This window comes from Aquarana catesbeiana, linkage group LG02 (assembly GCF_042186555.1).
Source record: "Aquarana catesbeiana isolate 2022-GZ linkage group LG02, ASM4218655v1, whole genome shotgun sequence".
NCBI lineage: Eukaryota > Metazoa > Chordata > Amphibia > Anura > Ranidae > Aquarana > Aquarana catesbeiana.
The window spans coordinates 535,457,742-535,480,753 of NC_133325.1; the positions used below are offsets into that span (position 1 = coordinate 535,457,742).

The following is a 23,012-nucleotide window of genomic DNA, read 5'->3' on the forward strand; positions in this document are numbered from 1 at the left end:
ATTAGCTCAGATATACCCAGCGGCAGATACATTTCTCCATCTGTGGTAGGAATGCCCCTGGATTAAATCATTTTGGGTAGCAATTGCACCATGGGTTGAGAAATTGACCCTTAGACCTATGGAGTTTACACTTCTATGCATCCTATTCCATGGAACGCCTGGTCCCATTAAAGCCTATGGGAAGAGCATCACACCACACCTACTGGATGCTGCTAAAATATTAATCTCCAGATATTGGAAACAGACTACCTGCCCAACATTAGAGGATTGGAAAAGGGAGGTAAATTGGATAATGGAAGCTGAGAGGTGGACTCAAAAAGGTGAAAGATCAAAAAGGGGAATTTGAGAAGACATGGGCAGGATGGATACAGTGTGTACCTGAGATGGGCTGAAGGAGAAGAGATATGGAATGGGAGGGCACGGGGTGTAGTAGACCCAAGAGGACCCTAGTATAGTTGCTTGTGGTTCTAGCCATAGAGGAATAAAGAGTAAATTATGAACCTTGAATAGGATTGACCAATATGGGTTTTTTTTTTTCTTTTGGTACTCTGACAGTGTGGAGTGAAACGCCTTCCCCTAATGAGAGAAGAGAGAGAGTGAGTCAAGTCAAAGTAGTGAGGGGAGGGATGGGAAGGAGGGGGGAGGATAAGGAGTAGGGAGATCACGAGTGGACCACAGGAGAGGAGGGATTTAAAAGTGGAAAAATGATAGAGATTGTATATGTCACCATAAGGAATTACACAATTTTTTTCTCTTTGGAGTTATGGGGTTGTCACTTAAAGTTGGGGGAGAAGTCAAGAGGCTTGTCTACATGTAAATACAATTATATATATATATAATTTTTTTTTGTTTTGACAAAATGGCCATTAGTGGCCTTTTATATTACACGAGGTTTTGGTAGAGAGGTAATCAACACTTTTTTTTTTTTTTTCTTTTTCCTTTGGTGGAGTTATGGGGTTGTCACTTAAAGCTGGGGGAGGAGCAGGTCTAGAGGGTTGTTTACATGTAAATACAGCTGATAATATTTTAATACACGATACAATTATTTTTATTTATTTTTATTTTGACATAATGGCCATTAGTGGCCTCATATTACACAAGGTTTTGGTAGAGAGGGAATCAACACTTTTTTTTTTCTCCTTGTGACACAGAAGGGCACAGTAGGAGTGAACAGGACTCAAAGTAGAAGGAATGGAGTGGGAAGGGGGAAGGGATGGAGTAGATCTACCCCGGAATGGTTGGGAGGAGGGAGGAGGAGGGAATTGAAGAGTACTTACTCTTATCTCTTTTTTTTTTGTTTTGTTTTGTCTCTTTAGGGGGGGAGGTAGTATAATTGGTAAATCTTTGACAAGATAATTTAGTATTCAGTTTTTTCTCACAAGGTGTTTTTTGGGTGTTCTTAATGTAAAATATGGAATACAAGAATGTATAATATTGAATGGAAATGTTGAAGTTTATAATAAAAATGAAAATTTGATTATAAAAAAAAAGAATGAATTCACCCTCATCAATGGTGCCAATGATTATTACAAATGAGGGCAGGATGCCCTCACATACCCCAGAGATAGTAGACAGCTTTAGAGACTATTATGAGGACCTATATAATTCTCGGCAGGAGGAAAGGGGGGCTAGCAATGGACAATTTTTTGGGAAATTTGACGATCCCCGTTCTTTCTGAGGAAGATAGGATGACACTTGACATGCCTATAACGCTAGAGGAAATACAGCGGACTGTGCGGGAAATGGCAGGACAGAAGTCCCCAGGCCCGGATGGTCTTCCGGCTGAGACATATCGCCACTATGGGGGAGTGCTGCTTCCTGAGCTGTTGAGGGTCCTAAACTGGTTAGTGAGGAGGGGAGAACTCCCTTCATCTATGATGGAATCCACTATAATAGTGATACCCAAGGAAGGAAAAGACCCACTTAATCCCCCTTCATACAGACCTATATCCTTACTAAACTCAGACATTAAGATCTTAGCAAAGGTCTTGGCGGCTAGACTAAATAAAGTCATACAGAAACTTGTCCACCCTGATCAATTGGGATTCATACGGTAGGTCTACTAGCATAAATATCAGATGGGTATACCAAAATCTTCAGGTTACGATGAACAAGAATGGAAGAAGGGCTATTCTTTCTTTGGACGCCGCCAAGGCCTTTGACAGCCTAGAATGGAAATATCTCTGGAGAGCCCTAAAAGAATTTAAATTTGGACCGATCTTCATTAAATGGGTAAAGCTGTTGTACAAAACGCCTGAGGTGAAGGTGAGGGTGAATAGCGTGTACTCCGACAAGTCTCCCCTTCTCTTCGCCCTTGCAATCGAACCATTGGCTATATCCTTCAGATCTTCCCCGGGGATAAAAGGGTATAAAAGAGGGGAGATGGAAGAAAAAGTAATATTATATGCGGATGATCTCCTTTTACTACTTGGAGATACGCAGAACTCTCTAAAAGAAACCATGGATAAACTCAAAAACTTCGGTCAATTTTCCGGGCTTATGATAAATTGGGAAAAATCTACACTCCTGCCAACTGACCCCTTAGAAAGCTCCAAGAGGTGGCACAGATACAAATAGTGAACCAACTAAAATACCTTGGTATAATCATTTCTAGAGATCCTAAAATATACATTGTGGATCCCATTGTTAACTAAATTTAAAGGGAAAATCAAAACTTGGAAAAAGCTCCCACTATCAGTGGCAGGGCGCTGTAATTTAATCAAAATAATTCATAGAGCTGTTTGGAAAAGAGACTCTCACCGCTGTTCGCAAAAGAAAGAGCACATAGACTTCCTTTCAGAGCTCCACCACCAGAAGGATATCCCAGATCACTATTGACCACTATTGATGAAATTTCTTAATTATAATGACAAAGTGATGCTGATGCGGAAGGCAAAAGAGATGGGGAATATCCTCTATAATGGAGTTAAGATCTCACTGTACCCAGACTTCTCGCCTGACCTGCAGAAGCGCAGGGCTAAATTTATAGAGATCAAACATACCCTACAAAAATTCAAAGTTACATATGCACTACTTTACCCAGCGAGATTATGGGTAGTAGCACTGGGTGGAACTCAGTTTTTTGACTCTCCAGCTGGAGCAGCATCATGGTTGGAAGACAACAAGGAGAAACTGCGGGCAAACTGAAGAGAAGAGGAATGGAGAGGAGGGGGAGGGGAGACAGGAGAAGGGATAGGGGAGGATAGAGGAATAGTTCATGTATTAGTGGAGGAAAAATACAGAATGATTGTAAGATTGATAATGAAACAAATACTAGAAGGTATCACAATAAAGGGAATTAAGGATATTAAGAAATATTGAGTGTTTAAATTTCACCTGGATTCATTTTTGTATGTCTATTTTCCTTTGTCCTTTTTCTTCTTCCTTTTTTTATATGCAGGCTAAAACACTTTATATTGGCTCCTGGAATGTCAGGGGGTTGGTTGGTTACCCAAGAGATCCGCAGTTTTTTCTATGTTGGAAAGGTATGGAATAGGGCGGGTCTGCCTGCAGGAAACACATTTAACAAAAACACACTATGTCACAATTAAAGAATAGAAAATATCAATGTCAATACCATTCGGTATACTCCTCTTATTCTAGGGGAGTCAGTATAATGGTGAGAGCTGGGATGGCTTTTTCCTGCAGGCAGATTAGCATAGATGAAATGGGTCGCTATATCTTCCTCTATTGTTTAATGGAGAATAAGATGTATGTTCTGGTAAATATATATATCCCCCTGCCTTTTAAATTGGAAGTCATGTAAAGACTAATGGAATTTATGGTGGAAAAGGAAGATACACTGGTTATAATAGTGGGGGATTTCAATGAGGTCCTTGATAAAAGAGCAGACAGGTTTCCCCCGGGGGTACAGCCGGATAAAGTGATGGAGGACCGACGGGACCAATTTTTGGAGGAAGTTGGGGTGGTTGATATGTGGAGAGGGCGGAATCCGAATGTTCAGCAATATTCTTGCTTTTCAAGTTCCTACTCCACACTCTCCAGGATTGATATGGTCCTGGGAAATGGGGAAGTGCTACGAAAAGGGTAAAAAACATAGTGTGCCTACCAAGAGGGATTTCGGATCATTCACCACTAGTGTTATTGAACTTGGAGGCGAAAAGAGCCCTGGGGGTTTGGAAAATAAGTCAATTTTGGTTTGAATTAATGAAGAAACCAGATGAGGTATTATCAAGACTAAAAGAGTTTTTGGAGCTCAATGAGGGTACAGTGTCATTTGGGGTGCTATGGGACACCCTGAAGGCATTCCTCAGAGGCATATTGATTCAGCAGGTGGCAAAAATCAAGAAGAAGTCTAGGTAATGGGAGGAAGGTATCAGAAAGGAGGCGATAGAGGCAGAAATGAATTATGTAGAGGACCCAACCCCGGAGAATCAAAAATGATGGTTAAATAAAAACAACAAGATTATAAAATAGCAGTTATAAGGAAAGCAGAGAATAGGCAGCTTTTTCACAAGCAATGTTCTTTTGGAGGAGGGGAAAGTGTGGAACGAATGTTGGCTCATTTGGTGAAAACCAAATCTGCCCCCTCAGCTATATGATTAGGACAATAAAAGGAGGGATTTCTTCACAAACGTCAGAGATTATAGACACATTTAGTGATTACTACAGAAATTTGTATAGGTCGCAGAGGGTAGATGAGGAGGGAGAAATGGATACATTTTTGGGGAATTTGCAGATTCCGACTATTACAGAAGGGGACGGAGAGGATATGGAAGCTCCAATAACTCTTGGGGAATTACAACAGGCAGTAGCTGGAATGGCTAACCAAAAATCCCCTGGACTGGATGGACTCCTGGCTGAGACCTATGAACATTATGGAGAAATATTACTCCCGGAGTTTGCTTAGGGCGTTGAGGGGGGCGGCAATGGAGGGAAAACTGCCCGCCTAGATGTCAGAAGCAACTATAATAGGGATACACAGAGGGGAAGGATCTGTTAGATACAGCATCATATAGACCAATATCCCTGCTATGCTTGGATGTTAAAATTTTAGCCAGGGTGCTAGCAGCTAGGCTGAATAAAATAGTCTCAAAACTTATACACCCAGATCAAACGGGATGTATTGCTAATAGATCCACTTGTATAAATATCAGAAGGGCATTCCTGAATCTGCAGACCCCGTCAGAAAATATGGGATCGAGAGCTGTTCTGTCCCTAGATGTGACCAAAGCTTTTGAAAGCCTAGAGTGGGGTTAGATCTGGCGCGTTCTGGAGGTATCTGGGTTTGGACCTTCTTTTATTGGATGGAGAAAAACATTGTATGATGACCCAAGTGCTAAAGTCAGAATTAATAATAAATACTCGGGAAGGATCCAACTAAAAAGGGGGACAAGGCAGGGGTGCCCATTGTCGACTCTGCTTTTTGCTCTTGCAATGGAGCCATTGGCATTTGCAGTTAGATCAAGTCCAGGTATGAAAGGATTCTAAAGGAAGACGGGGGAGGAAAGGATCGCATTATATGCGGATGATGTTCTTGTTTTTTTGGTGGACACTGGGCAATCCCTCAGAAAGGTAATAAATATAGTAGAGGACTTTGGAAGATTCACAGGCTTAACGATAAACTGGGAGAAGTCGATATTGTTACCAGTGGACCCTATTAGCAGTCCGGTAATGCCTGAAATGCCCCAACTAGAGGTAGCAGAAACAATGAAATACTTAGGGGTATATCTGTCGAGAGACCCTAATCAATACATCAGTAAGAATATAATACCACTATTAACTAAATTTAAACAAAAAAGTAATATTTGGAGCCGGTTCAGTAACTGGTCGATGTCATTTGATTAAAATATGGATGCCACAACTGTTATACCTGCTGCATAATTCTCCAGTGTGGATATGTAAAAATGGTTTTAAAAAAATGAAACCCTTTTTAGAGAGCTAATATGGAAAAAGAATAATGAACCCGCGCAGTGGAATTAGAAATCTATTGGTGAAATTTATGGAACTGCTGCCGCCCGACAAGCAATCACCATAAATGGGGACAGCTGAATTGGTTAGTGTGGTAGGGGGGTCTGGCGCTGTTCCTTTAACTGAATAATAATTCCCTGCCTGCGTTGTATGTCTTTAATTCAAAACAAGGCATGTAAGTGTAAATTCCTAATTATAAACAAGACGTACACATATCAAATAGTGGTATCCTTAAAAATTTGTACAGTTATAGACCAGCTTTAAATATAAAAAATATATATATAAAAGAAAAAGGCAAGCTATAAACATATAAATATAATAATAGTGTGGTCAAATCCCATGTATGGTAATGCTGGTATACATTCCAAATAACATAAATTGTCTGGGGGGGGGGGGAAGGAGGGGTGAAGGTGAGGAAGAGGGGAGGGGGGGGGAAATAAGAGGTGTGGGAAATCTGTTAGAATCACTCCTAATAAAGTGCAAACGTGCTGGCAAAGTTCAAAGAAAGTCCTTATTGTGTATTAACTTATTGTCAAATTCGTTTAAACTCTTATTGGTATGATATCTTGGTGCATATCTTGTGCAGTATCTTGGTGCATATGATGTGATGTTTGTGATCCTTCAGTGATTTTAAAATCCTTGTTCTGAAAGTGCAGCCACTCACCGGATCCCTTCACCCCTACAGGGGTATTAAGCAGTTACAGTTTTGCGCCACTGTACGGCAGTCACTGGCAGACTCAGGATCGTGATGTTTCATATAAAAAGAGAGAAGGAGCGCCCATAGCGTAAAAACGTTTTTAAAAAAGATTTATTAAACCAATGAATAGGTACTCACAATTTCACAGTAAAAATCAAGCGGAGTGGTAAAAAGTCACGGTTAGCCTTCAGCGCTGGTAAGTAGGTAATGTTGGGAAGCACAGATTTAGGCCACGCCCTACGCGTTTCGTCGTTAGGACGTCTACGGGAGCGTGACCTATGCTGTGTCTCCCACCCTTATATAGTGTGCGGTGTCCCCTTGTTAATTTTCGATTGGCGTCCATTTTGCCTGTGGTTCCGCGGACCGGAAGTATGCCCGCGGCCATTTTGTCTATATTATGCAGGCCGAAGCCCGACTGTGTCTAGTGGTCTAGTGATTCAAAGGGGCAATTTATTTTGGCTGTTCGGCGGCCATTTTGCCTGAGATTTTGGCAGACAGAAGACCATATTCATTGTCTCTATATGCATACTCTCCAAAGACCGGCGGCCATTATGCCTATGATTTTTTTTTTTTTTTTTTTTTATGTATATATTTTTTATTATACTGTAATTGCCCATTGAAGAGGCTTATATGCCAATGTTTTTTACATTTGATTTTAGTATAAATATTCCGTTTTTTATTGCATACTGATGAATCTGCTACAACCTTTTTACAGTATGCGGTATACCCAATACTATATACTTGTTTTTAATCAGCAAATTCAGAGTGGGATCATCTTAAAAGCGAAACTAAGGTAAATTAGTTGCAAGAAAATCTTCCTTATGGTCTCCTGTGTCTAAAAAAAATCATAGGCATAATCCTATGGTTAAAAAAATTTAGGAAAACAGTTAAAATACTAATGGGGTATGGAGGGGTACTAGAACACACCCCCTTTGGAATAATAACAATCTGCAGGAGTTATTGCCAATAGGAAAGATTAAAGAATGGGAAATTCAGGGTATAAATAGGCTGATACACCTATACGATGGGAGAACTTTAAAAACTTTTTCAGATTTAAGAAGAGAGTACGATATACCAAACCATTCATTTTATAGATATCTACAGATTAGACATGCCTTAGAAGCCCAGTTTAAGACACGAGCATTAGAATGGAATAAAACCCTCTTCTTCCAAAGGATATTTAAGCTGGATATGACCAAGGGGCTTATTTCCGAGCTATATGCACAGTTATGTAATTGAGCTTTTGCAGGTCTGGAGCCCCTCAATAGTAGGAAAAGATGGGAAGAGGATTTAGGGGAAATAACGGAGGAACAGTGGAGAAAGATACTGGAGCTGGGACCACTGGTATTGGTCTCCCCTTCACACAAAGTATCACACTTGATGTTGATACATGACCCAATGATAGACCCATGACCCAATGGGTCTTAGTTTCACTTATGTCGTTGACCCAGATCGTTTGATTTTCTTGGACTTGGAATTGTTTCATGAAGCTGGTTCTATACAGACACACTAAGAACCATTACAAGCCAGTGGATGGCAATTCTTATCAACATTTTAAGAGTTGCCATCACCCGGCTTGGAAAAATAACATACCGAAGGGCCAGTCTCTCAGGTTAACGAGAAATTGTTCTAAACCTGAGGATTATACACTCCAGAGCAAAATTATGACCGAGGAATTCTTGGAGAAGGGCTATCCTCGTGATCGACTTTTGGAAGCCTCCACTACCTGTCGGAACTGTTGCCCCAGTAATGGACGTATTAATACCCCATCCCAACAGAGTGCTAGATTCATTACATGATTTAAAAACTATAGAAGAATTACTAAGGTTATGAGGAAACATGGGCATATTCTCCAATCCAATCCTACTTTGGGTCCTCTTCTCCCAGAGGTACACCAAGTTGTTTTTACAAGGGCCCGTACCAAGTCCATACATACATTTCCGAATCCTTGGTATCTTCCAATGCAAAAAGAGAGGCTGTTTAACTTGCAAATCCATTCCTCATGGTCACCCCTCCATTACAGATAGGATAGGTAAAGATTATGTTATAAGACAGTTTATTACATGTTCAACCCAGTTTGTAATATACGTGTTGAAATGCTCATGTAATCTGTGGGTCGGACCATACGTATGTTACAAACTAGGGTAGGGGAATACCGTAGATTTATACAAAAAGGCCTGGTCCACCACAGTGTGCCTAGACATTTCTCCCAACATCATGGGAGAGATTTCAAAGCCATGACAGTTTTAGCGATCGAACATCCCCAAGGAGTCCCCAACAGACGATGAGAGGTTTGCGTTATTATGTAAAAAGGGAAACCATGTGGATTTACAAACTAAATTCTCTTTAGCCTCATGGGTTAAATGAGTTAGGTACACACACCCTTATTCATTCTTAATTTTAATATATTCCTTGGTCCCCCTGAGTTTTGATATCTTTTTCTGTTGACTGTGTTTTGTGTTTTTTTGGTAATTTATTGATGTGCAATTTTATTATGATTTATTACTACCCTTTTTACAGTTTTTTTATATTATATTTTTAATATTATAATTTGTATGATAGATAGATAGATAGATAGATAGATAGATAGATAGATAGATAGATAGATAGATAGATAGATAGATAGATAGATAGATTAGTTATTTGTTAAATTGATTAATTATTTGCAAATTGAACCAAATTAAATTTATCTTATGATAATAATTTTGTGATATATACTCATAGTTTTTACTTTTAATATTTTTTAATGATTTTATTGTTGGGTTATCCATGCGTTGGGCTATTGGTGGTGGATCGATTGGTTGCTCCTTCCCCTGACAGTATATAATTCTTGTTCCCCGCCAGATCTTGAGCGTGTAATCTGAGGAAGGGATTAAACCCCCGAAACATGTAGGTGACCATCGCTCAAGCTTCGGCATCGCCTTTGTATCCTGACTCCCTCTTCATCCTAGTCACATGACCCGCCGTGGTCTGCCGATGCACACTCGTGTTTGGAGTGTGTGACGCAGCTAGGGAGGAGCTCCGTGGTGTTCGGACACCCGGAAGTGTAATGCCCCGTACACACGGTCGGATTTTCCGACGGAAAATGTGTGATAGGACCTTGTTGTCGGAAATTCCGACTGTGTGTAGGCTCCATCACACATTTTCCATCGGATTTTCCGACACACAAAGTTTGAGAGCAGGATATAAAATTTTCCAACAACAAAATCCGTTGTCGGAAATTCCAATCGTGTGTACACAAATCCGACGGATAAAGTGCCACGCATGCTCAGAATAAATAAAGAGATGAAAGCTATTGGCCACTGCCCCGTTTATAGTCCCGACGTATGTGTTTTACGTCACTGCGTTTAGAACGATCGGATTTTCTGACAACTTTGTGTGACCGTGTGTATGCAAGACAAGTTTGAGCCAACATCCGTCGGAAAATATCCATGGATTTTTTTGTCGGAATGGCCGAACAAAGTCCGACCGTGTGTTTGGGGCATTACGCTGTTCTTGTCGATTACGAGTTCTTCCATCCACCCACTGGTTTCACCGGCTACTGCACCAGCTCTGTCCTCCCTCCCCTGGGCGCACAGTGGTTTTGAACCCTGCGAGGTACCATCCCCTCTGATGCTGCCCAGTGAACTGGCCATGACCACCGCACTCAGTATCTGGAAGGGTGCCATCTAGCTTCCTAGCCTTTTGTCATCAGTCCCCTCCTCCTTACATGAGACAGCCATCCTTCCATCACCATTGGCTTAATCATCGGTATCACCACAGCGAGTCCATGTTCTTCTGACCGTGTTTATTATTCCCCTTTCCCATTGCACCTCTGGATATACTTTTATGTTTTATCAATAAACTGTTTATGGTGCCTTCGAATTCATTGACTGATTGTCACTTCCTGGATCTGCACTCCCCCAGTCTGTGTTCTTTATAAAATGTTCATAGCAACTGCAGATTATAAATCGTGGAATGGCACAGCAGTAGTCTTCTAGATGATTTACTTATGATGATAACAGTAACCGTCCTGATGTTGTTTTCCTAGGTTTGCTTCTTTGTTGGCCTGTATTATAATGTTATCATTGGATGGAGCATATTCTACTTTTTCCAGTCATTTCAGTATCCACTACCTTGGAATGAATGTCCACTTGTGAAAAATGGAACTGTAAACAGTAAGTAGCCTTACTTGGAAATTAAAATTTTTGCATAACATAAGTGTGCGCCTGTGTGTATATACTGTATACGTACCAAAGTTTTAGTCAGGTGGGAAGAAATGCTGTAAAGTAAGAATGCTTTCAAAAAAATATATTTAAATATTTATTTTTATCAATTTACAAAATGCAAAGTGAGCGAACAGAAGAAATAGCTAAATCAAATCAATATTTGGTGTGACTACACCTTGGCTTCAAACCAGCATCAATTCTTACATTTGCACACTTTGTACACTTGCACAAAGTCAGAGATTTTTTAGGATTAGATTCAGGTGTGTGATTAACCAATTATACCAAGCAGGTGCTAATGATCATCAATTTCATGTAGCAAAAAATGTGAAAAGACTACTGGGTAACCCCTCTAAATGCATTGAAAATTAATTAGGTGAATAGGTAGCAGCCAGCACTGATATGTGTTGCCACACCTCAAAGAAAAAAAATGTTAAAAAGTAAAGTACCATGGTAAACTATAAACATGTATTTATATATTAAAGTGATTGTAAAGTCTCTTTTTTTCTATCAAAATCACAAACATGTTATACTTACCTACTCTGTGCAGTGTTTTTTTTTTGTTTTTTTTTCATCTTTTATTTAATCAAAAGACAAGATGCATAGCATCAAAGCAATGGAAATGAAAGAACATACAGTACAACATAGTGTGGGTCATAACAAAATAAAGAGGAAGGCAACACTGGAGAAACTGGTTAAATTTCCGAAGCCTTTGTACCCCAGGGCTGACATCAATTATTTTACAGTCAAAATTGGTGGCCTGAGGAGTCCTTATAATAGTGAGCACAATCCGGACCAGGACTACAAGAGATCAGGAACAGCAGTAGATGACATATCTGTCCCCAGGCTGTGGTCTTACCACAGCCTACGTCTTTTGTCAGACCAGACTGAACCCAGGCCATCACTTTCTTGTCTTCCTTCCACGCTTGCTTCCAGGCTGTGGCTCTGGTGTTGTAGTTGTGGAAGGAGGTGGAGGAGGAGGACCATAGTCGAACTCACAAACGTGGCTTTGGCTTGTGAGTTCCCACCTCAACCCCTTATTTAGGGCTTGTAACATAACTTCCTCACATAAGAGGCATTGGCCCTCCTCCATTTACTGCATTTTGCAGGCTGCCATGTAAGCATAGTCCTCTTGAATATTGGGGGGGTTCTGAGGGCTGCAGTAGAATCCGAAATAGGCCAAGTGCTACCTCCTCCAGGTTACTTCTCTTCCTTTTTTTGGAAGGAGGAGGGGAGGGACCTGGGATTTGGGCAGGATACTGGGCCCGGTCACCTCCCGGCTGCTACTTACCCCCGCCACCTCCTGGCTGCCACTTTCCACAGCCTCCTCCTGGCTGAAACTTTCCTGTGTATGAAAAAGGGACACAATTTTCAGCTCATGACTGTTGCAAATTGAATATTAATAATTAGAAAATACTATTATTCTGACCCCAGCATTTTTCATTCTTGTCCCAATCATTTGTGGCCACTACTGTCTATTCATATGTAAAACACTTTGTAAAATCCTAAAATTACTGATCAATAATAACATCTAGATAACATCATTAATTATTTGACTAGAAATATGTTGAACAATGCTGTACCTAGCTCAAGCTGGGCTCCTCCAATTCTTCCTGGCTGGAAGGCCCAGGTTGGACGTCGGAAGCCTCAGCTGAGGTGGAAGGAAGTCTTGAAGGAAGACTGGAGAGTGCTGGCCTGGGTTCAGTCTGGTCTGCCTGAAAATGCAGTCTGTCATAGTAGCTCCTGATTTCTGGGAATCCTGGACCTTCTTGCGCTCCCTATTATAAGTGCTCCTCATGCCACCAATTAGGGCCTTCAAATAGGGGATGTCTGCCGTGGGGATCACCGGCTTCACAAATTCCAGCAATTGATCCAGCGCCGCCTTCCTCTTTGGATTATTGTTATAAAAGGGGTGGTTTACCTGCCACAGACATGGCAGCTCCCTGTACATATCAATGAATATGGGGATAAAGTCCTGATCATTCAATAGATCCATTTTCTCTGCAAGACACAACACAACTCTGCAATGTCAGGCTAAACTCTCCTAATCTTGTCCCAATATAGGCCTCAATCTATAAGCAGTATAGGCCACTGATGCACCAAGTTAAAATTGTACCTTCCTTCTAACGATCAGCGCTACCGATAATCCTTCCTCCTCTCACAGATCGTACGTACGACGCATACGTGTTACTCTTTATATACACAGCGCATGTGTGAAACTCCACCCGCCCTGGCGTTCTTTCTAGTCTATTCCCCGCCCCTTGTCTTTTGGCACAGTGGGAGAGCACATGGCGGAGAAAGAGCAAGTGCATGCAGAGGAGACCAACAACGACGAAAGCCCGGAGCCACAAACGTCCCGATCCTGGAGGAGATTTAAGGCCTCAAATATGTCCTAGAGATGGTGGACATCCTGAAGAGGGCCGACTATGATGGGAAGCATGGACCTTTCCCAAACCCAAATGTCAGAAAGGCCAAGATCATGGCTAAAGTTGTGAAGAGTCTGCACAGGAATTTTGGTGTACGACGATCCAAGGATCAATTGAGGAAACGCTGGTCAGACCTGAAATTGAAGGAGCAGGATCAGTGCAGAAAAATCAAAAGAGTTCTTCAAAAAAGTAAGTAGTTGTCGTGTGTTATTATTATTATTACTTGCATGCTGCTCCATGTGCTTTTCTTTACTGTTGTACAGTTTAAAATGCCAACTTTCAGGTTTGTGGGCTCAGTAATCGTTCATAGTAAACATCATTCGTTTGCCCACTAATACGATGTTTTTGGTAGATACAGGCTAACTACATTTGTTCAGGCCTATTTATATTAAAAGAAGTTTATGACATTGTTGTCTAGATGGGTTTGTGCTAGAATGAAATGCAACCTTGATTCAGTGTAAGAAGAGGACACTCAGCAGCTGTTTACACATCTGGACACAGGAGCACTAGTGGGACACCAGAACAAACTTTTTAGGGTGTCCCACATAGGTGCTCCAGTAGATACTAGGGGTGTCTCCATGTGTGAAAATTGTACAAAAAAGGTAAGTATTCCAGCTTTAGAAAGGAAAAAAAATAATGTCTTCAGCTTGGAACTCTGCCAAAACAGACAATTGTACGACACTTCCAAGCAATGTTTCATATCACTATTTCTGGCCTCAAATATCTGTGTGCTAAGTATACCTTTTTTTATTCACATAGAGGAGAAAAGATTTGGGACATCTGAGGACACCAGGGACAAAGCAAATCACCACACCACAACCAGAAGATGTGGAGGAAGGAGAAGTTTATAAAGTGGGCGAAATAGTGACCACAACAGGTGAGTGTCTGAGATCACAGCTTCAGGTAATAGATGGATGCCTGCATATTTACAATACATGGTGTGTTTTTTAATTTTAGATGATGTGGATGTTGTGGAAGAATATTCACATTTCACAAGTGCAAGTGCACACATCCTCATCGGGGAGATCATGGTGTGCAATCATGATTTACAAAAGATCAAGGAAGACATCAATGATATTGAAAAACGACTCAAAAACATCATTGATGTTTTAGGCCGAATCTAAAAAACACCTAAAGTCTTAATTTTTTTGATATTTTTCACAAATTTTTTAAGTATCTTGAAAGCCAAACTTTGAAGATGCACACAGTGTGTCAACATGTGCCATCTGCCATCACGGGCTATCAATGTACGCGTTTGGTGGGTGCAACCCCTTCTTCGCAACTAAAGTAGCTGTGAGTTAGCACATGTTGACATTAGACATGGGATCAGGAGGGAAATCCCCATTTTGACTCTCAATTTGTGTGCATCTTCAAAATTTGGCTTTCACAGGGGTGACATCACCCCATCTGATGAAGGCAAGATCAACACAGTTTGGACATACTAATGTCTGATATTGCCTTCACTTTGTCAAAGTTGAACTTTGTAAGTTCGTGAGTTGTGTATTGTTTTATGGTTTTAAACATGCCTGTTTTAACACAAAAAGGCTATTTGTACTGTCAAAAAAACAAAAATGTTATTACTAAAATGTAATAACCCTAATGTAATAATCAAAAACCCTTTTCTAACGCACATGTGAATGTGCACAGAGTAAAACATTTTCTACTCAACAATGTGTGGCTTCTTCTTTCAATGCTCAATATAATTTTTTGGACTAAGTTGGTGTTTACACTGAAATGGGGGTTATTTACTAAAGGCAAATCAACTTTCCACTACAAGTGCATTTTCAGTGCAGTTTCAAGTGCACTTTTGCAGTGCACTTGTAGTGCAAAGTGGATTTTAGTAAATAACTCCCACAGTGCTTTGAGATTTGCCACAATCATGCCGTTTTCGTGGCTCTGCAAAATTCTTTCGTGGTGCTGAAAATTATGTATATTTTTAACAGTAATGCATTACATACATTAACAACAAAAAACAATGTGTGTGTCGCAGACCCACAACATAATAATAGTTCGCTGAAGAAGAGATTGTCACCTCATATATCAAATAAATTATGTTTGCACTATTGAAGAAAATGTAAAAAAAAAAAAAAAAAAAAGCCCATTGGAGAACCTAGGAGACAGCTAAAAGAAACACAAGCAGTAAATCAAAGGAAATATTATTTCAGTTTAACTTAAAAAAATAATTTTTAAAATGTTTATTAAACATTTTCTGGCATATCAATGGCCCCCCTACCTGCAAAGTACTCCATATATTTTATACTGACCTCGCGTGCGCTTTAGGGGGGCAAGCACTGAAAACCAGATACAAACCCACAAGCACAAACTGAAGAGCAGTAACGATCGGAAAAGCACGAGGCTGAAAAGCGCGAATCGTCTCTCACCAAACTTCTACTAACACGAGATTAGCAGAAGGAGTCCAAAGGGTGGCACACTTGGTATTAAACGTCCTTTTCCTGGTGCCGTCATACGTGTTGTACGTCACCGTGTTCTTGACGTTCAGAATTTCCGGCAAAATTTGTGTGACCGTGTGTATACAAGACAAATTTGAGCCAACATCCATCGGAAAAAATCCATGGATTTTGTTGTCGGAATGTCCGATCGTGTGTACAGGGCATAACCTTACTGCTTGGGTCAGAGCTAATGGTGACTTATCCGACCCCTTTATGATTACTAATGGCACGAGACAGGGATGCCCTCTGTCACCCCTTCTTTTTGCCCTGTCATTGGAACCTTTCTTATGTAAAATATGTCTGAACCCCGATATCACCTGTGTTAACATTGGAGGTTCTCAATAGAACAGCAGATGACATGCTGTTCTCTCTTACAAATCCCATAATCTCACTACCGAACCTCCTGCACGAATTTGAGATTTATGGCGTATTATCAAACCTGAAAATTACTTTTGCCAAGTCCGAAGCCATGGGGGTGGGTAAACCACAGCCACTTCTCTCACATCTTCAAGCGTGCTTTAAATTAAAATGGACGAAATACGTGTTGAAATATCTAGTCATGTTCATCCCTCCTAAATTTTCACAACTTTTTGACTTGAATTTGCCCCCACTTCTGAAAACAGTCAGGACTCTCCTAAACACATGGCACACTGGACTACATTTGTGGTTTGGCCACTGCAATATACTTAAAATGAACATTCTTACCAAAGTTCTATACCTCTTCCATGCTTTACCAATTTATATCCCTTCCAGATGCTTTAAACAGACACAGTCGTTGACCTTATTTTGGCCCACAAAAGACCACGTCTACATAGAAGACTACTTTCATTACCCAAACAACACAAGGTTTGGCAGTGCCAGACATGCGAACATATTACCATGCAACACACTTGGGTAGGCTCATTGACTGGTGTCGACACCAAGATACCAAGCCCTGGCCTCGGTTGAAACAAGCCCAACGTGAAATACTTCTCCAAAGAGCACCTTGGTGCTATCAGTCGTTGCCCAAGGATATGAAACGCCACCCCCTATTGGCCCCACTACAGGACTCTGCTCACATCTCTTAACCCAAGTATATCTCTCCTCTCAAAACGCACTGTTATTTCCCATATTAATATAACCCACTGTTCATGCTGGGATTTCATGATGTAATCTTCCAAAATTTGTTTAACTCAGGCCACTTTCAAGCCTCTCACTTCCTGATAGCAGAGAACTGTCCGTCAATACCTGCCCTTACGGACTCCTCAGGTACATTCCGGTTAGACTTTTGGAGAGCTTTCCAACTTCGCCACTTCTTCAAGTCCATACTGCCATCTGGGAATTTTAGTCAACCCCTCCCCACTCTTGAAGAGTACTGTTCGGACACCGGAGTTCTGCCGCATGTATTCTCTATCACATATAACTTGTTGATCACACCCCCAGAAATCCACCTGTTTAACTAGTTGGGAACGAGACCTAAACTGTAAATTTAGTCCTTCGGTTTACATACAAATCTTCCATCTGCACAAGAATACAAGAGACTAATTTTAAAATCCTGTCAAGGTGGTATTTTACACCATCACAATTGAACAAAATCTTTCCCTTAACATCAGACCGCTGCTGGCGATGCCAGGAAGAACAAGGAACACTCTTGCATTACTTTTGGTCATGTCCCAAACTCAAACAAATTTGGAAAGAGGTCCGTCAAACCATACACTAATTCATGAAGCGTCCAATCAATAACAACTCAGCCTTCTTTCTTCTTCATGCCTCCGCTATTCCGGAGAAAATTTACAAGAAGTCTGTTATCCGCCACCACCTTGGCGCTGCCAAAATGTGTATCCCTCCCAACTGGAAATCTCCACACCCATCGACCCAGCCTCTGGCTTAGAAAAATAGAGGAAATAAACAAAATGGAAAACCTTGTCCTTTCATCAAGGCACCAACATGACCGATGTTCCAAAACTTGGACCCTTTGGAATTTTTTCGTTTTCTCTGACGGGGGGGGAAAGCTCTATTTGAAAGTGATACTGCTGACTGAATTAATCTTAAACCTCTCATGTGAGACATATGAATTCCGACGGAAATAATTAACTAAATTCCATAACTTTCAGGCACTCTGCAAATCCACATCCTTTTATTCTCCCCTCCCTTGTTTACCACCCCCCCTCTTCCCTCCCCCCCCCATTGTTCCTAATTTTTTTTCAATTTATTCTCCCTTCTTCAAAAATGGCCTCCTCTCATCTTTGCATAGATATAATTTTATCTCTTGTAGGGATACAGGCCAGGACCGCATAGTGCGGTCTGGACCCTAGTAGTACACGTGGTTTTTGCATTTGTTTCTTATATAATGTTATATAATGGCTATTTATTTTTCACAAATACTTGTCTATGTGTTTTACTTCAAAAAGGACAGTTTATTTGTGAGTAGGCAGGTACATTTCAAAAATACAATGTCAAATTAACAAGGGACACCAACACCAACCTCCTTGAGGTTAAAAAATACAAGATAATAATGGTGTTGTGGTAACTTGACACACAACGAAAGAAAACATTTTTGGAGATCACTATAAAAAAAAAAAAAATAGAAGATCTGGATAAAAAAAAAAATATATATAGAGATATATATATAGATATATCTATATATATATATCTATATATATATATAGATATATATATATATAGATATATATATATATCTATATAGATATAAACAAAAATTCTAAACATTATTGTGGAGATCTGACGAAAAAAAAAATTATTCATGAGATCACGAAAAATAATAAAGAAATCAGTTTGTCAGAACTCTGTGTGAACATCAGCAGCAAAACAACTTCATTATTCTAGCATTATAAAGAAGAGGAGAATGCGCTGCATTGAAAGATTTTAAAATTTGCAGCGTGAGGAATGTGCTATCTCCATTACAAACGCTAGTTTTACCAGAACAAGCGCTTCCGTCTCATAATTGATTGAGATCATGCGTGGAACTTTGTGCGTCGGAATTGTGTACACATGATCAGAATTTACGAGAACGGATTTTGTTGTCGGAAAATTTGAGATCCAGATCTCAAATTTTGTTTGTTGGAAATTCCGACGGAAAATGACCGATGGAGCCTACACATGGTCGGAATTTCCGACAACAAGTTCCCATCGAACATTTGTTGTCGAAAAATCCAATCATGTGTACGCGGCTCTAGAGTGGATGGAAGAAATCCAGTTAATCATAGTGGGGGTCATTTACTATAGAGCTGCGGCGCTAATTAGCGCTAAATGGTATTCACTATAGCGCTGGTGAAAAAATACTCCCAAAATCGAATTTACTGTAGTTCCCTGAAACCAAATGGAGCCCAAACCCTTACTCTGTTAAAACCTGGAGTAGTGCACATGGAAATAATGTTTAGAGCATGATATACTTGCCTAAATAGTACTGAAATATGCAGTATATTATTTAAAGATAATCTGCTTTTAAACTGTGTGAAAAAGTGATTTCTACACTGAAATATCTTTAAAAGTCTGAGAAGAGATAAATTCCCGTTTTTGTACAACTAGGTGCCAACACAACTGAGCATGCTCAGACCTGAAAATAACTCTCATTTTAACTCAAGTGTCTTTTTTACCCGGCGCTATAGTAAATACCAAAATGAGAGCTAATTAGAGAGCATTTTTTTGAAGTAAAAATCTGCTCTATTCTAGTCCAAATCAAGTATTAGCCATTGATTCTAATGGAACAATTCTAACTTTCACAAAAAAACCTTTTAATGTTGAGATGAAATGTATCTTTCTCTGAAATAAATTTTCCTTTGCAACATTGTTGCTTCTACTTAAAATATTTAGTTTTTAAGAATGCTAGAATGTGGAATGTTTTGATGTTTTGGTAAAATATTTTTTTCTTTGTCGCTTTCACTTGTTACTCTCCATCTCACAACAATCTTTACCCAAACTCACACAGGTGTCTTTATAATCCACAAACAATACCATTGCTGATGCAAATTTAAAAAGAATCACAATTTTTTGTGCTTTTTATCATTTCCAAATATTCATAATTTGAGCCCAAAAAATGTGTTATGTGTACCAACATCAGAAAGCAAAATGTAATTCCCAAAAATTTGAGGGTAATATTCTACTCTCACCCACAAAAAAACACCAAATATCACAGAATAAATCAAGAAGAATAAATCTTGAGTAATGTAATTCCATCACCTGTATGTCCAAAGAAATGCAGTGTTTATGTGTAGTTATGTATAGGAGGTTCTCACACGTGGCAGCTCCATGGCTTAGAGGTTAGAACTTCTGCTTATTATCCCTGATTGGGTTCAAATCACAACCATGTTACTTCGTGTAGAGAAGTTGTCTCATCTCCCAGGTCCTATAACTATGTCTAAATGTAGTATTTATGTGTAGGAGCGTTCCACCACCATTGTAAGTCTTTTCCAGATACACTATTTAGCCAAAAGTATTGGGACGCCTGCCTTTACACACACATGAACTTTACTGGCAGCCCAGTCTTAGTCCGTAGGGTTAAAATTTGATTTGGCCCACCCTTTGCCGCTAGAACAGCTTCTGGGAAGGCTGTCCACAAGGTTTAGTGTGTCTATGGGAATGTTTGATCATACTTCCAGAAGCGCATTTGTGAGGCCAGGCACTGATGTTGGATGAGAAGGCCTGGCTCCCAGTCTCTACTACTAATTCAGCCAAAGGGTGTTCAATCGGGTTGAGGCCAGGACTCTGTGCAGGCCAGTCAAGTTTCTCCACCCCAGACTTGCTCATCCATGCCTTTATGGACCTTGCTTTGTGCACTGGTGTACAGTCATGTTGGAACAGGAAGGGGCTTTCCCCAAACTGTTCCCACAAAGTTGGGAGCATGAAATTGTCCAAAATGTCTTGGTATGCTGACGCCTTAAGAGTTCCGTTAACTGGAACTAAGAGGCCAAGCCCAACCCCTGAAAAACAACCCCACATCATAATCCCCCCTCCACCAAATCATTTGGACCAGTGCACAAAGCAAGGACCATAGAGACATGGATGAGTGATTTTGGGGTGGAGGAACTTGATTGGCCTGGATAGAGTCCTGACCTCAACACAACAGAACACCTTGGGGACGAATTAGAGAGGAGACTGTAGGTCAGGCCTTCTCGTCCAACATCAGTGCCTGACCTCACAAATGCACTTGGAAGAATGGTCAAACATTCCCATAGACACACTCCTAAACCTTGTGGACAGCCTTCCCAGAAGAGTTGAAGCTGTTATAGCTGCAAAGGGTGGGCCAAATGAGTTTTGAACCCAATGCTAATACTGGGATGCCATTACAGTTCATGTGCGTTTAAAGGCAGGCGTCCCAATACTTAGGCCAATATATTGTATATTGCTTGTGACACTGAGCATGGCTATGGACTTAGGGCTGGTTCATACCACAGAGAAGCAGAGAACATGTGTGAGGCTGCCTGGTGGCTAAGTGGGTAGCAGTTCTGTCTAGCAGCACCTGGGATGTTGGTTCAATTTCCCAACATGCTAATCCTTGTATTGAAGTTTATATGTTCTCCCTGTGTGGGTTTCTCACCACAATCCAAAGACATGCTGGCATTCTATTTGTCTTCTGTCGAAATAGGTTCTAATGTAAGAAAGTTAATTTTGGACTTTATATTGGAAGCTCATTGCAGCCAGGGACTGATGTTAATGTTTATTAGCACTAATCATGCCCAGGGACTTGGACATTTCAAATTTTAGGGTTTACACTGCACGGGTACATATGCTTAGAAAACTGTTGCTTTGTTTATGTGGATGCAAATGGACTTTGATCTTTGTCCTGTAGTTGGAGATTTGATGCACATAGCCAAGGGCTAACACAGTTGCGAATAGTATTGTGTGTTCTTCCCCATCAGGTCCAATCACTTTAGACATACATGAAGAGACAGATTGAAAGATACTGGTGGGCGTGTACTTCTATTGGGTGTGTCAGTGTGCAATACAACCTCTCTTATATAAAGGCCTGCAGTAGGGGAGGTTTGTTTGGCCTGAGAAGGTCAGGTTTTTTGCTGTGATTTGTGGGGGAGAAGGAATGAGATTGTGCATATTGACAAATGCCCAGCTAGGCATATTTGATGAAATTCTTGTGCATTTTTTCAATCAAAAGTGGGTTTATGTGGCCATGCTGTCAATGTTGTGCGCGTATTGTTCCTGTCTGATCATGCAAACATCGTTTGGAAGCATCTGCTGACCTGCTCTTTTTGATCTTGTTGTTTAATCGTGTACACCGAAATGCAGCTTCCAGCTGAACATGGTCACCAATGTATATATGTGTGGATTGTGGGCTGGTGGTGGGTGTTTTGAATAAGTCTTTAAGAATGACTGTTAAGTATGTTTCTATAATCTTGCAGATAAAAATGTGATGTGTTGCCCATTATACACTGAAATTAAAGCTGTGTCCACTCTAAGGTTTTGTCAAATTTTAGATTATAAGCTCCTATAAGCAGGGCCCTTAAAATCCCATTGCTAAATGTAGCACCATATATCCTGTCCAAATTTTTTTGAAGCTAGTAAATGTACATTTTTTTTTCTGCTGGTAAAATAAAAGTACATTATTGAGCTTTGTTGTGTTTTTTTTCTTCTACTTTCCTTTCTCTTTAGTTTTTGTGGGTGGTGGTTTTGGGAAAGTGCAATATCTCTTATATTTTATTTCAATGTGTATTTGTGCACCAAAAAAATAATCTCTTTGCCCTGGTTCACATTGATGCTACTTTGAAATCGTGCTACTTCACTCAGGGCAAAAGAAAATATTATACAACCTTTCACCACTGGAGCGAAGAGGTGTACATGATCTGCGCAATAATCAGGCCATAACCATCAAACCAGCAGATAAAGGGGGAGCAGTCGTTGTGATGGATACAGACAAATATATACAAGAGGGCCAGAGGCAGCTGGCAAATACTACTTACTACAAAAAACTGGATTATGATCCAACCCAGGATTTTACTAAGCAATTAAAAGGTCTCATTGCGACAATACCAAGCCACCTACATTCAGAACTCATCAGTGCGATTCCGGATAATCCAGAAATTGGAGACTTCTACATGCTGCCCAAGATTCACAAGCCAGGAAATCCAGGCAGACCCATTATAACAGGTATGAATACACTTACCGAACATATCTCAGGCCTTGTAGAAAACATGTTAAAACCTTTAGTCATGAACACTGCGAGTTTCCTGCCAGACACCACTGATTTTCTGAACAAGCTTAACAATATACAACAATTACCACCTAATACACTTCTAGTCACTATGGATGTAGAATCTCTGTACAGTAACATCCCTCACAAGGATGGGTTGGC

The 23,012-nt window shown here is 40.3% G+C and overlaps 1 protein-coding gene across 4 annotated transcripts in view; it reads left to right on the forward strand.

Moving 5' to 3' along the window:
- Nucleotides 1–23,012, forward strand: part of SLC6A17 (solute carrier family 6 member 17) — a 1,431,819-nt gene that overhangs the window by 428,315 nt on the left and 980,492 nt on the right. For all 4 annotated transcript variants that reach the window (XM_073615860.1, XM_073615859.1, XM_073615858.1 and 1 more), the window contains one exon: nt 10,659–10,785. In XM_073615860.1, coding sequence (XP_073471961.1) covers nt 10,659–10,785 — 127 coding nt within the window. The remainder of the gene's footprint in view (nt 1–10,658; nt 10,786–23,012) is intronic.